General features: G+C 44.7%; 1 protein-coding gene across 2 annotated transcripts in view; it reads left to right on the plus strand.

Moving 5' to 3' along the window:
- CDK5RAP2 (CDK5 regulatory subunit associated protein 2) overlaps positions 1 to 14,064 on the plus strand; it is a 168,972-nt gene that overhangs the window by 52,278 nt on the left and 102,630 nt on the right. For both annotated transcript variants that reach the window (XM_044265030.1, XM_044265031.1), the window contains exon 12: positions 7,678 to 7,896. In XM_044265030.1, the coding sequence (XP_044120965.1) occupies positions 7,678 to 7,896 (219 nt within the window). The remainder of the gene's footprint in view (positions 1 to 7,677; positions 7,897 to 14,064) is intronic.

Raw genomic sequence — 14,064 nt, forward strand, 5'->3', positions numbered from 1 at the left:
CCTCTTTGATGTTCTACCTTTCTGGTTAATTTTAGTATTGTGTTTTTAATTTTTAAAATATTTTCTTGCTCTGTTTCTAGTTTCTCTATACAGTGTATCCCTATTACTAATAATGAGTCAATAAGGTTCTACCATCTGAATGAGGCCCATACTGCTTGAAGGTCTCCCTGCCGCCTCTCCCCCCATGGTATTTTTGGTTATAAGCTAGAAGTTAGAAGTTAAGTCTAATTTAAGACTGCTTGATTCTTAAGATTCATGTCCGACGTCTTATCTTTTGCAGCGCTCTGGTTCACAGTAAGAATAATTGAAGTAATTTGGTTTAAATCATGGTGCACTAGAAGCATAGGCAAGTCTCTGCCTTTGGAATCTCAGATTTGCCTCCCCTGCCATTTGGTTGATGGAGTGGAGCTGGGATTACACTGAGGCGCCTTTTTCCCCCTCTTGCTTTGAAAGTAACAAGTTTTAAAAGCCGAGTTCTTAGGAACGCCATTGATATTTCCTACTGCTTGAGGAAAACAATGTTGGCAGTTGACAAGAGAGACCAGACAGACATCCCTATAATCGCTGATATTTTGCTTGTTATGTTCGGCCTTGAACATTTAAATGCTACCCAGATTTATCGCATAACATTTATTAATTTCCTAACCATCAGTCCTAGTTAAAAGACTTTCAGAATGATTTTTGAGGTCTTTTATTTATTTATTTTGACGATTTTGTTTATTTATTTGACAAAGAGACAGCGAGAGAGGGAACTCAAGAAGGCAGAGAGAGAGGGAGAAGCAGGCTCTCTGCTGAGCAGGGAGCCTAATGCAGGGCTGTATCCCAGGACCCTGGGGTCTTGACCTTAGCTGAAGGCAGATGCTTAATGACTGAGCCAGCTAGGGGCCCCTGATTTTTGAGGGCTTGTCACTTAACAGTGTTGGCTGGGGTTCTTGTCTTGCAAGATGCAGAAGCCCCAGACTTTTGAAAGTCCTTAGGTTCTGCGTGCCGCTTTAGCCCTTAGCCACGGAGGTAGCATGTCTCCTGGTTTGGCAGGTTGTTGGAACTTGCACTTAAGTCTGATTCCAAAATCTGTGTTCTTTTTTTTTTAAAAATTTAATTTAATTTATCTGTTTGACAGAGAGAGACACAGTGAGAGAGGGAACACAAGCAGGGAGAGTGAGAGAGGGAGTAGCAGACCCCCTGCTGAGCACGGCTCGATCCTGAGACCCTGGGATCATGATCTGGGCTGACGGCAGATGCTTAATGACTGAGCCACGCAGGCACCCCCAAAATCTCTGTCCTTGCCACTGTTCTGATTGTGTGTGTTTGGGTGTGTGAGTAAATGCCCGTGGTATGGTTATATTGGCTGTTCCATTATAAGGTCTACATTTGAATGTTGCACAGGCCCTTTAAAATGCATTTTCTTCCACATAGTAGGACCTTTTGGGGATGCATGTGATCTGAACTAATTGCAGATTGAATAGAACAGCCGAAGTTCACAGGGTTGGCATTAAGCCTGACACTGAGACAACTGTTATGCCCCAATAATGGGTCTGTGATTAAAGGAGCGAGACTGATACAAAGCGAAGGTCAAGCAAAGCTTTATTTCATGCCAAGCATCAAGAATCTAACCGAATGTTCGGGGCCGCACCTCTTCCAAGAGAGGGCGACCCTTCTCTGTTTCACAGGCTAGCTTTTAAGGGCAGAGGCCATGCGGTCGGGCCTGGCCACGCACAGGTGGCCAATGAGATTGTAACACACACAGGAAACTCCACAGTGATGCTAGGTGACCAATCGAGTTACAGTTTACCCTAGTAGACATTTGAACCAGCCTATTACACCTTGACTGGGATTGGCACCAAAAGGGCTCCCAAAGGGCCGGGCCCATACTTCTTGGTAACCAGGGAGACAGTATGCATGCCCCCCACTGATCAGATGTCTCCACCTGGCCTGACCCACCTTTGTATCTGGGCTTTGTTACCTGTAAATCCCCTGGGGGAAGGGGAGCAGGGACAATTTCTAAATAGGTCCTCACAACAACAACAACAGCCGTGATACATTCTTGGAGTGGTTGCCACAGTGCAGAGATGTGAATTCTAGTCACAGGTGTGCCTGTGTGAAGGCTGCTGTGTGGGGTGCCTGCTGCTATGTCTAGACCCATTGAAAAGTATGTAATTTCAAATGGAAAATACAGGTTTCCCCCGCTATCCAAAAGTAGAGCTTCCGTATGAAATCTTTATTAGCCAAAATGGCGTAAAGCAAAGAAGCAATTACCATTGATTTGCATGGAAAAATTTTTGAGCCTTCTCAGACCCAAAAACAACTTCTCTTTTTGAGGCTTTTCTGACCTTTTAGGACACATCATCTTGTTAAGAGATATACAAAATAAATCAAGATAAAGCACAGAAACTCCCAAGACTTCGCAGTTCAGAGGTGTGGTTGGGATGCCGTGTAGGAGCTTGGTGGGTAAAGGCTCACTGCCAGACAAAGGCGGAATGCCCTTTTCACTTAATTTTTTTTTTTTATTGAAGTGTAGTTGACACACAATATTATATTAGTTTCACGTGGACAACATAGTGATTCAATGTCTATATGTATTACGAAGTGGTCACAGTAAATCTAGCTGCCACCTGTCACCACATATAGTTGTTACAGTGTTACTGTGTTCTCTGTGTTGGCATTACCTCCTTGTGACCTGTGTTATAACTGGAGGTGTGTACCTTTTACTAACCCCATTCTTCTCTTTTGCCCCTCTCTCCACCCCCTTCTCATCTGACGACCACTGAATCACTGTGTGTGTCTGTGAGTGTGACTGGGTGCCTTTTCTCATGAAAGTGCGAATCCTCTTCTGATTTCTCCTGGTTAGTGAAAACAGGTGCTATTGTAAGTCTTTTATAAGACGAAGTGGCGTAATGTGAACTTTTGAAAAGTGGGGCATACCTGTGCATTTTGTTCTCCTCCCCGCCCTCCTCAGCTATAAAAGTAAAATTGCACGTTGTAGGAATTTATAAAATACTTAAAACTGTGGGAAGAGGTGGATAGGTGTCACCAATAAACTCGTGTCTAAAGATGTTCACTATTAATACCTTGACTCTTTCAGTGCATATTTATGCAGACATACAGCCTTTGAGAAAGTAGAAGGGATCAGACCTATTCTGTTCTATAATCTTTTTTTCATCAAATATTTTTTAAAAATTATTTATGTGTTTATTTATTTTTAAAGATTTTATTTATTTATTTGACAGACAGAGATCACAAGCAAGCAGAGAGGCAGGCAGAGAGAGAGGAAGGGAAGCAGGCTCCCCGCTGAGCAGAGAGCCCAATGCGGGGCTCGATCCCAGGACCCTGGGATCATGACCTGAGCCGAAGGCAGAGGCTTTACCCCACTGAGCCACCCAGGCACCCCTTTCATCGAATATTCTTATCATAACAGTATATATAGATCTGCCACTCTGTTTTTAAAACTTTCATTTTGAAATGATTGTAGATTCACATGCAGTTGGTTTCTGTATACTCTTTACCTGGTTCTCCCAAAGGTGACCTCGTCCCTAACTTTAGTAACAATATCACAACCAGGACATCGGCCTTGGTGCAGTCCCTGCTTTTTACTCAGATTTCTGCAGTTTTACGTGCACTCGTGTGTGTGTTTTATCCCATTGCTTTTTAAACAGCCCTTTTTTTTTTTTTTAAAAGGTTTTATTTATTTATTTGACAGAGAAATAGAGCGCAAGTAGGCAGAGCGCCGGCAGGCACGGGGAGAGGGAGCACTGAGCAGGGAGCCTGATGCGGGACTTGATTCCAAGATGTGGGGGTCATGACCTGAGCTGAAGGCAGACACTTAGTTCTCTGAACCACCCAGGTGCCCCTTAAACAACAATCTTTTTGAACAGCCACATGTAGGCCTCTGTATGTATGTGCCGCATTGTTTTTAGGTGGGGGGATGTGGGTGGGACATGTGTTTGAATCTTGGCTCTGCTCCTCACTACTGCTGTAGCCATGGGCCAGATCCTTGAGCTCTCCCAACCTGCTTACACATCGTAAAATCCGGATAATCACACTTAGATCCCGTAATCCTCACAAGGATTACACAAGACGGGGCACCTGGGCATAGGGTGTAACTCAGTAAATGTTGTCAAGTTTTCCTTAAGTTGGGTAGTATCATCTTCCGGCATGAACATAGAGCAGATACTGTGGTCGGTTTTGCCAGCCGTCTCTTCACGGTGTTGTGCAGATAGCTTTTAGTTGGAGGAAACTCTCCGTAGTGTCTCTTGGCTGGGAATGGAAGATCATGCACGTGCTGGAGAATAGGAACTAGATTTATTGATCCCGCACTCCCAGACACGGAACTTTTGGTGTCATGTTTCATCTTCACGACCGCCCATGAAACAGAGATTTTGCAGACGAGGAAGCCGAGGAGCAGAAAAGTCAACTCCTAAGCGACATGGCTGGAACCGGGCTTTGAACCTTGGGCTCTGTGACTCTCTCTCTGTTAGACTCATCGTGTTTCCGCACCGTGGGGAATGGAGCCAAACGTGGTTTGGCTCATATAATGTTTGGCCTTGAGTTTCTGACTAGGTCTAATGACACCAAACATTTTGCTGCTTGTTTGTAAGCCCCCCCTCTGATGACAGGAGTTCCGAAAGCAGGGTGTCATGCAGGAAAAGTACAAAACTTTTCAGAGTGTCTCTGGGCACTTAAGAGGGCCACTGAAGGAAAACGGAAATGGAAAGTATCTTTATGGTGTGAGTATGAATTTGAACTTTCTAAAAGAAGCTCTATCATCATCATTTATGCGATAACCCACAGAACGTCCATCACTTTATGATAACTATTATTTTAATTGTCACCATGGCTGGCCTGTGTTTAACAGGCTCCTAATTGGTGTTCCTGGCTCTAGCCTTCCCCTCTTTGAATTCAGTCTTCTTGTTTTAATTCTTACTAGTTTATTGGTGTTAATTGGAATCTTCCCTGGAACGGGCACGGCAGTGTAGTGCTGTGGAGAGAGTCCCAGATTTAATCAATTATGGTCTGATGACAGACTCGTCACTTAACAGTTCTGAGCCTCCGTGGCTTAGATAGGGACAGTAATGTGTACTTCGTAGGGTTGGTATGAGGAGTGGAACTACAGTGTGTGCAAAAGTGCCTGGTTTAGCTCCTCATACATACTCAGTGCTTAATAAAATGTAACATAAAAATGGCTCAAGATGGGAGTTTTTCTTGTATTCTTTTGTTTTTTAGTTTTTTTTTTTTTAAAGATTTGATTTATTTATCTGACAGACAGAGATCACAAGTAGACAGAGAGGTAGGCAGAGAGAGAGGGGGAAGCTGTTTTTTGAGTTTTTATAAATAAGCATTGCCCCGGATTTTTTTTTTTTTAGGTCTTGTGACCTTCGTTTCCCACTCTTTTTTTAAAATTTTGATTTTAGGGGTGCCGGGGTGGCTCAGTTGGTGAAGCACCTGCCTTCAGTTCAGATCATGATCCCTGGGTCCTGGGATCAAGCCCTGTGTCTTCTGGCTCCCTGCTCAGCAGGAAGCCTGCTTCTCCTTCTCCCTCTGCCCCTTCGTCTGCTCATGTACTCACTCTCTCTTGCATGTGTGCTCTCTCTCTCAACTAAATAAATAAAATCTTAATTTTTTTTTTTTTTAAGGAAAATAAAATGGAAGCTTCTGCAAAACCGACTTTGAAATGTGAATTGGGTTCCCCCTCAGTCCCTGTTTCGAGGTCTTACGTAGCTGTGTGCAAATAGGGGATGGCCGGGCCTCACCTCTCGGGAATTGACGGTGGCTATAGCCCACGTCTCCTAACAACTAGGACTTAACCAGCATTGGTGGTGAAGCTGGATCTCCTGGAAAGGCCAGGAGGCTGGAGCCAGTCTGTTTACCCTACAGCCTGTGGTCCCTTGCTTTTGAATTTTTAATCATGAGCCTTTGTCTAATCCAAAGAACAGATGTTTAAAAAAAAGTTTATTTTCTCCTGATTATAAGTAATATATGTGTTTCGAATTTTCTTTCGGGAGACTAGAAAGAAGTTAAAAAGGGGAATCAGGAGATCACCCAGCCATGCTGTTAACATTTTGAGGTTTTTCCTTTCCCCTCGGCTTTCTCCTATGCATAGATTTTATTTTTTTAGAGCATTTACAATTTAATCTTCTGTTTTTTCATACCATGTTGTGACTTGGAATATCCTCTTGTTATCAGTTTAGGTTCTTAGTTTTTCCTGTTACAGTAAATCTGTGATGGATGACTGTGTACATAAGGCTTTTTCATATTTTGGATTCTTCCCCTGAGATTGAATCCTGGAGCCGAATCATTGGGATGAGTGTGAACACCTATCCTGTACACGCACACTTGATGTATATATTCTGTCCATAGAGAGTTACATTAATTTACATTCTTGCCAATATTTTTCTTGGCTTCTGGATGCTTGGTCAGCTCTTGTAAAGTTAATATTAATTGTGTTGCTTCATAGTAAGTTCGCCGGCACTGGATATTCTCATTAAAACCATCTTGTTAAATGAAAGCTTATTTTAATTGGCTCTTTTTGATTATTGGTGAGTTACACTATTTTTTCAAATGCTCGATAATCTCATATGTATTTTCTACTAAACTGTGTGTTAATGAAGTAAGAATGTTTTGGACACAATTAACCCTTGGACTCTGCTGAATTTATGGCCACTGGAGGTGGCCATGGGACTGCCATGCTGATGACTGTGGGTCCAAGCTGCTCTAACCTCTGGGAGTTTTGCCAGTCCTTGAATCTGCCTCAGCTTGTCAGATAGCGCTCTTTGTGTTCTACCTTTTATAAATAACTTGAAGTTTTTCTCTTTTTTTTTTTTTTAATAATTTTTAAAAAAGATTTTATTTATTTATTTGTCAGAGAAGGAGAGAGAGAGAGAGCGTGAGCGAGCACAGGCAGAGTGGCAGGCAGAGGCAGAGGGAGAAGCAGGATTCCTGCTGAGCAAGGAGCCTGATGTGGGATTCTATCCCAGGACACTGGGATCATGACCTGAGCCGAAGGCAGCTGCTTAACCAACTGAGCCACCCAGGTGTCCCTTGAAGTTTTTTTTTTTTTTTTTTTTTTAAATGATTACAAAAGTAACATGCTCGGTAGACTTAGAAAATTTGAAAGAAGTGAAAGAAGAAAATCACCCATGTATCCACCTAACTAAAGACAGTTTCTGAACATCTGTGTTTTTCCTTGTAGTCTTTTAAAAAAAGAAAAAGAAAACACTTCTTTTACACAATTGTAGCCTTTTCCCCTCTTAATGTCAACATTGTAACATCAACATGATAACATAATCATCACTCTGTTATTTTAGAATCTTCTTAATATTTGTGCTTTGGGTCCTGGAGGTTGTTTATGTTAATGTTTTTCTTTTCGTTTTTTTTTTTTAAGATTTTATTTATTTATTTGACAGAGAGGGATCACAAGTAGGCAGAGAGGCAGGCAGAGAGAGGGGGAAGCAGGCTTCCTGCTGAGCAGAGAGCCCGATGCGGGACTTGATCGCAGGACCGGGAGACCATGACCTGAGCCGAGGGCAAAGGCTTAACCCACTGAGCCACCCAGGTGCCCCTTTCTTTTCGTTTCTTAGCTCCCTTCCGCTGACCCCAAGGTGAAGAAGGAGCAGAGATTTCTTGGTGTGTTTAGTGTGGTACAGAAATCAGCTCATCTCCGCTGTCTCCCTCCTCTTACAGGGGTCTGAAAATGATGAGGCTGCTCTGTTAGAGAAGGCGGCCCTTCTCGCACAGCTGAATTCCGAAAACCTCAGCAAGAGCGCGGAGAACCACAGACTGCGAAGGAACATTAAGAAAGTCACCCAGGAGCTGAACACTCTGCAGCAGGAGAGGCAGAGGCTGGAGAAGGACTTGGAGGAAGCCCATCGTGAGAGGAGCAGAAGCGACCACACCATTCACGTGAGCAGCAGTGGCGTGGTCGGGTTGCGGCTCTTGATAGCTGTTTCTGGTTTGAGGGAGATCTCTGCACAAGACTTAGAAAAATCTGGAAAGTGTAAAGGAAAAAATATTTCACATCATCTCATCATGAAATTCTCTGTCTCATGTGCATGTGCACACACCCATACACATACATTATTGGTATCAGCCTGGAAATGCGGTTTTGCAAATGCTTTATTAATTACGTATTCTCTTTGGTGTGTTGCCATGTTCTGAGTGTTCTTCAGAAACTTACGTTTGTTTTTTGATGCAAGCGTTAGTATTTCATCACTTGGACGTGCTACAGTTTATTTAGTCCCTTATGGTGGAACATTAGGTTGTCACACTTTTTTTTTTTTCCTTATAACAAATGCAATAGCAAATGTCCTTGCCTCTAAATATTTTTAACATTGATTATTTCCTGATAAAGGCATAATTATTGGGTCAAAGAGTATGAATATTTTTAACATTATTATATAGGTGTACTCAGATTGTTTCCCAGAAGGATAATACTAGGTTTGTCCTGTTTAAAAGACTGTTCGTTCAGCATTGGATGTTAGCATTTAAAAATTTCTCTCTGGATCTGGTAGGCAAAAAATAGTTTATCTTTAAAAATTTATATTATAGGGGCACCTCGGTGGCTCAGTCAATTAAATGTCCAACTCTTTAGTTTTTCATTTTTAATTTTTACAAGATTTTATTTATTTGTTTATTTATTTAGAGTGAGTCGGGGAAGGGGGAGAGAGAGAGAGCTGAAATCGAGAGCCAGTTCCTTAATTGACAAAGCCACTCAAGTGCTCCAAGTGTCTAACTCTTGATTTTGGCTCAGGTCATGATCTCAGGGTCCTGGGATCAAGTCCTACTTCAGACTCTGTGCTCAGCAGGGGGTCTGCTTGAGGGTTTTCTCTCTTCCTCTCCCTCTGGCCCTCTCCCTGCTTGTACTCTCTCTCAAATAAATAAATAAATATTAAAAAAAAAAAAGGAAAATTTCTATTGTATTTAAACTGAAGTATTCAGCATCCCAAGAGTCACGTTCAGATGCACAGCCTTGGCGCAGGGAGGTGGGGAGGGCCTGAGTCTGAGTGCTTGTGGACATGCTATGAGTAACTTGCACAGGCACCCTGGGCTGGCAGAGGACCTCCGGCGGACAGAGTCCTTAGAGAAGAGTTCTCAGAGGGAACCTCTGGGGACTACGGTTTAGTTCTCCAGAGCCTGCTCTGGGCAGGGAGGTCAGGATCCCCTGCTTGAAATCCTAACGCTAACACTGACACGAGAATTGAAATACAGATGTTTGTATATCTTAACAAAAATATTAATGAACATTAAGGGAATGGTAATGGAAATTTAGAAAAATAAAACATCACCTACCATTAAATGTAAATATATCATTAAATATAAATACACCGTTAAAAATAAAACATCACCCACCACCCTAATAACACGGTAGCTCTTCCTGGTTTTCAGTGTCACCTGGTGGGATGCGGTAGTCGGGAAACCTTCTAGGAGGAGGGGACACTTGAGTTGAGCGAGAGGAAAAAGGTTTGAGTAGGGTGCTGAATGGAGGAGGTAAAGAAAAGACTGGCCAGATGGCCCTTTGACAGAGGTGCCATTTTCATAGGCTGGTCTTACACCCTTACTGCTGGATAAGTTCTTAACTTAACATAACTTGTCCTCTTCACCCCCACTGTCATTACAAAAAGGTTCATTCAGTAGAATTTGGGTTGGGGATACGCATGTATCTATATATCCATATCTATATAAAAGATGTGATTTTTTTACATTATAACTTATTCTTGGTAAACATTTGAAATGGCTGTATAATATTACATCAGGTAGACAGGCTGTAGTTCACTTACCTGTCCCTCTGGTGTCAGACATTGTTTGGTGGTTCCGTAATTCACTTATTCATGTAAACCTTGGTGCTTCTGGAATAACATTGGGCTGTTGTTGACAGCTGACTGTATTCCTCTGTAACGCGTGCACATCTTTGTAAGGAGGGAAGCGCTGTTTGGTGAAGAAAGTAAGGGGAATGTGACAGTGAGGAAGGGCTTGGGGTCAAGAATACTGCGGGTGGGAGGGTTTTTGCTTTTGTTATTTTCCACCAGTGACAGAAACCGGCAGAAAAAACGTAGGTAAAAAGAGCAGTTTCTCGTCTTGTGTGACTGCAGTGCTGGAGGGACAGAGACTGGGGCACTGCTGGGACCGAAGCTCCGTCTCTGGGAACTGGCTGCTTTGACTCGCATCTCCTTACTCCAGTTCCGGGCAGTTGGACCACTGTCGGTGTCCTGCTGGGGTCACATATTTCTGGTTTATTACATAAGAGGAGGGAGGACTTTCACACTCCGTTGCCCCCACTGGGTCCCTGTCAGGACGGCCAGAGGCCCGATGTGGGTCGCATACCCATTCTTTGTCAGAAGTGTGTCTTGTGCTCAGGCGCACGCGTGTGAGTTCCATCATGGACAGCCTCCTCTAGAAGCGCATGTTTGGGAGGGATGAGCGGCTACCCAGACCAAAGCCGCCACTATCCACTCTGAATGCTTACCTGCCTCTCCTCACAACTCCTTTTGAACCTCAGGTCATCTGTGTTTCCGGTAAGATGATTTGGCCATGGCTTCTTTCCTTTTGTGCCTGACTGCATCACGGTGGTATCTCTGCTTACATTCTGGTGACGGTCTAAGACTATGGCTGTGTCCATCTCATAGGAATGTTTCACCCCAGACATTGGGGTGCTGGCTTGTTCAGCGACTGAGGAACATCGTGGGTGGTGGTTTGCCTTATGGTGTCAGGATAAATGCAGAGGTGGGGCCTAAGAGAGGGCTTGATTTCAGGACCCTGAGATGACCTGAGCCAAAATCAGGAGTCGGGTGCTTAGCCAGCTCAGCCAGCCAGGCTCCCCTAGTGCCTCTATTTCTGCCCTGGCAGAGGAAAGGAATCCACGCATGCGTTCAGCAACACTGAGCACCGTGCAGGCCCTCGGCGGGGCCTGGGGCAGTTCCATGATAGCAATGTGAACAGAGTACCCTGGAAACACGGAGCCGGGAAGTGGCGTGCAGAGTCAGAGAAGGCTCTCGGGGAAAGGAACTTGTGAGCTGGTCCTGAAGCTTGAGTTAAATAAAGGTTAATCGATAGGCAAGGGAGCAGAGGGTTTTGTACGGCGGGCGAAGGCACAGAGGTGTGAGAACATACGGTATTTTTGGGGAAACAAAACAAAATGCCCGATTTGAGGTATTCTGAAGTATTACTTGGAACTTTAAATATTATAATTTATTCCTTTTGATGTTACAAAAACATTTTCAGAGGTTTATGGGAAGTCATATAAATGAGATTAAAAATAAAGGTGAAGGCATTCAGGTCAAGAAAAAAAGGGTGGCGAGGGAAATGGAAGCAGAGTGAGTAAGGAGAAACGCATGCTGTGGTACCCAACCCCCTACCAAAGACGGGGACTTAAATTCAGCTGGTGGCTCCTGGCAGCGAAAATAAACAGGGAAATTCGGTTACAGGGTCTCCAGTGTCTGGAGATGAGCAGGTTAAGGTAAAAGGACAGCTTTGGCTGGCCCTCCGGCCCAAGGGCAGTGCCCCTCTGGAGGGCTGCTGGAAGGTTCTGGGAGCAGGACAGAGCCTTTGCCGGCATCGCCTGCAGTGTGAGCAGTGTTGTGGTCCCGTCTGTGCCACCCAGGTCCAGGAGCTTGCAAGGAGTATGGTTTCCAGTCTGGGGGACAGTGTCTGGCCATTTCCTGTTATTCTTGTTTCCTGGACAAGAACTACCAGCTCAGCAATGTTGCAGCCGTGTTCATGGATGAGCCCTGCGGGGGGGCCACTGGCACACATGCCAGTTGTTGTTGTTTTAGCATTCCCTGGATCCTTTCTGATGGTCAGCCAACCGGTTATCTTCTGGGTGCTGTCAGACCATCCTTTGCTCATGCCAGAGAGCCTTCTTGCCCGGTTCGTTGTGTGTGCTGCTAATCTCTCCAGAGGGAGACAGCTCCTATGTGAACGGACATCTTGTGGCTGGGGCGTGGGAGTCCACCATGTCTGATGGTGCCAGGGCATGGTGGGGTTAGGCCATGAGCAGCCTGCTCGTTCCCATTGCCTGTGATTGCGGCGACCTAGTGCCAGCTGACTCAGCACGTGGTATCCTTTGCAGTCATTCATTTGTTTATCCAGGGGACATTCGTGGCATACTTGCAGTGGTACGGGCACAGTCGGTAGGCCCTGGTGAATACAAGCTTTGGTTTTTACCTGGGAGATCTTTCTACAGCTGGAAAGGTCCAAACGTGAGGGTCTCTCGGATAGATCCCTTTTCTTGTATTTTACCCCCTTGTCACCATAGGGATGCACATCCCCACAAGGACATTCAGGAGGCGCTTGCAACAAACCAGCAACAAACCTGGTATTCCCAAGTCAGTGTCCTAACAGTGATGTTGAACGTGTTGCGGTTTGTGTGGTTTTTAACAGGAATGCTGCTCAGGCTGTCAACATCCCTGCCCTCACACCTTGACTTTAATGCATTGTTTGGCTCCAGTGACTTAAGACTCTCCTTTTTAGTATGTACGTATGTGTGCATGTGCGTGTGTGTGTGTGAGTGTGAGTGCACATTTGGTGGAACGTGATAGAGGTAAACCTTTATTTTAGATTTGCTCTTTCTGGTTCAGGCATTCTATATGCTACTCGGGGTGGGTGGGGAGAGGAGCAAGTGCTAGTCTTTTTCTTCTGCTTTATAGAAGCAGCGTATATGAGACATTGGTTTAGCTGTATTCCCCAGACTGTCTCATAATGCTCTCATCTGTTTCGAGACCTGTCGTCCGCTATTCTGACAAGTGTGTGCTTCAGTACCTGGGCACTTAGCTCTGTGGGGATGCATTTGCTGGCTAAAATCCAAAAATCTAATTAAAGTTGTACCCGTCACCCAGCTGGCTAATCCCATGTGCTTTGACAAGAGCTGGTTTAATTTCAGGGTAGTTCATCCTGAACCCCTCTGGTTTCACATGTGTTTGTTGATGGATAGCTCCAGACAAGATTGTGACAGCGTTCAGAGCATCTCTGGTGATCCGTAGTCAAAACACGGCGTTTGGAGTCAGTGTCTGTAAGCTGGTTGGGCAGGCCTGGGACCACAGACCTGAGGTCGTGTGATTCTTACCAAGGGTCAGAGCTCCCCTTGCCTTGTTTTTGGTTTAATCAGGTATGAAGAGTCTGAATGGGAGTCCTTGTGGATCTGTGCTGGCGGAAGTTCTGCCTCGGCATTTCCCGTCACTCTTAAGAGAGGCTGAGTGCAGAGACTCGGGTCAAACTGACCTTGAGTCCTGGTCTGTCACTGGTTGACTGTTGGACTGTGAGCCAGTAGCTTTGCCTTTTCAAATGATGGTGCCTGTTTCTCGTTAGAAAATCAGAACTTAGTTGTGAGGATGATCTGAGATGGGGAAAGCAGTTATGAACATAATACCTGCCACACCTTAGCTGATTGATGGATAAGTGCTGTTTTGGTGATGGTGATGATGCCCCTGCCCTGGGAAGGAGAAATTGACAGTTTGAACTGGTGTCTTTGGAGCAGTGGGCAACAGGGCCAGATTGGGGTTTGAATCTCCGCTTCAGCAGACACTCAGCTCTAAGCCTTTAGGTCAGTGGCTTAACCCCTCTAAACTCGGGTTTTCCTCCCCTACAATGGGGTTGATTATACCTTCTTTAGGAGGAATGAATGAATAATACAACTTAATGCACGAGAAAGTGCGTCCTCTGGTTCCTGGGTACTCAGTGGATTGGACTTTTTTCCTCCTTTCCTGCTTTAATTGCCTGGCAGATGCTGGCTCAGGACTTTGAATGACAAACCACTGCCCGCTAGGATCTAATGGACACTGTTGACTAGTAAATGTGGCTTGCCCAGTTACCAGCCAAATCAACAAAGCTGTAAATTTCTTCCTTGATCCACACACTCACCTCTCCTCTGAAGAAAGTGCTAGTCTGTTCCTTTCCAGCTGATTGATCCCTCTAGGAAGGGAGGCAGAACCCGTTTCAAGTGACAGATTCTGTAGTATCTCAGTGGCTGTGCATGGGGCAGCCGTGGAAGCTGCTTTAAAAGGCTGTTCCCATCAGTCTTCGCGTAGAATTGCTGTCGTCTTTCTGGAGGCTTTCCCTTATCTCTGGTTCTTTATAATT

This window comes from Neovison vison, chromosome 9 (assembly GCF_020171115.1).
Source record: "Neovison vison isolate M4711 chromosome 9, ASM_NN_V1, whole genome shotgun sequence".
Lineage (NCBI taxonomy): Eukaryota > Metazoa > Chordata > Mammalia > Carnivora > Mustelidae > Neogale > Neogale vison.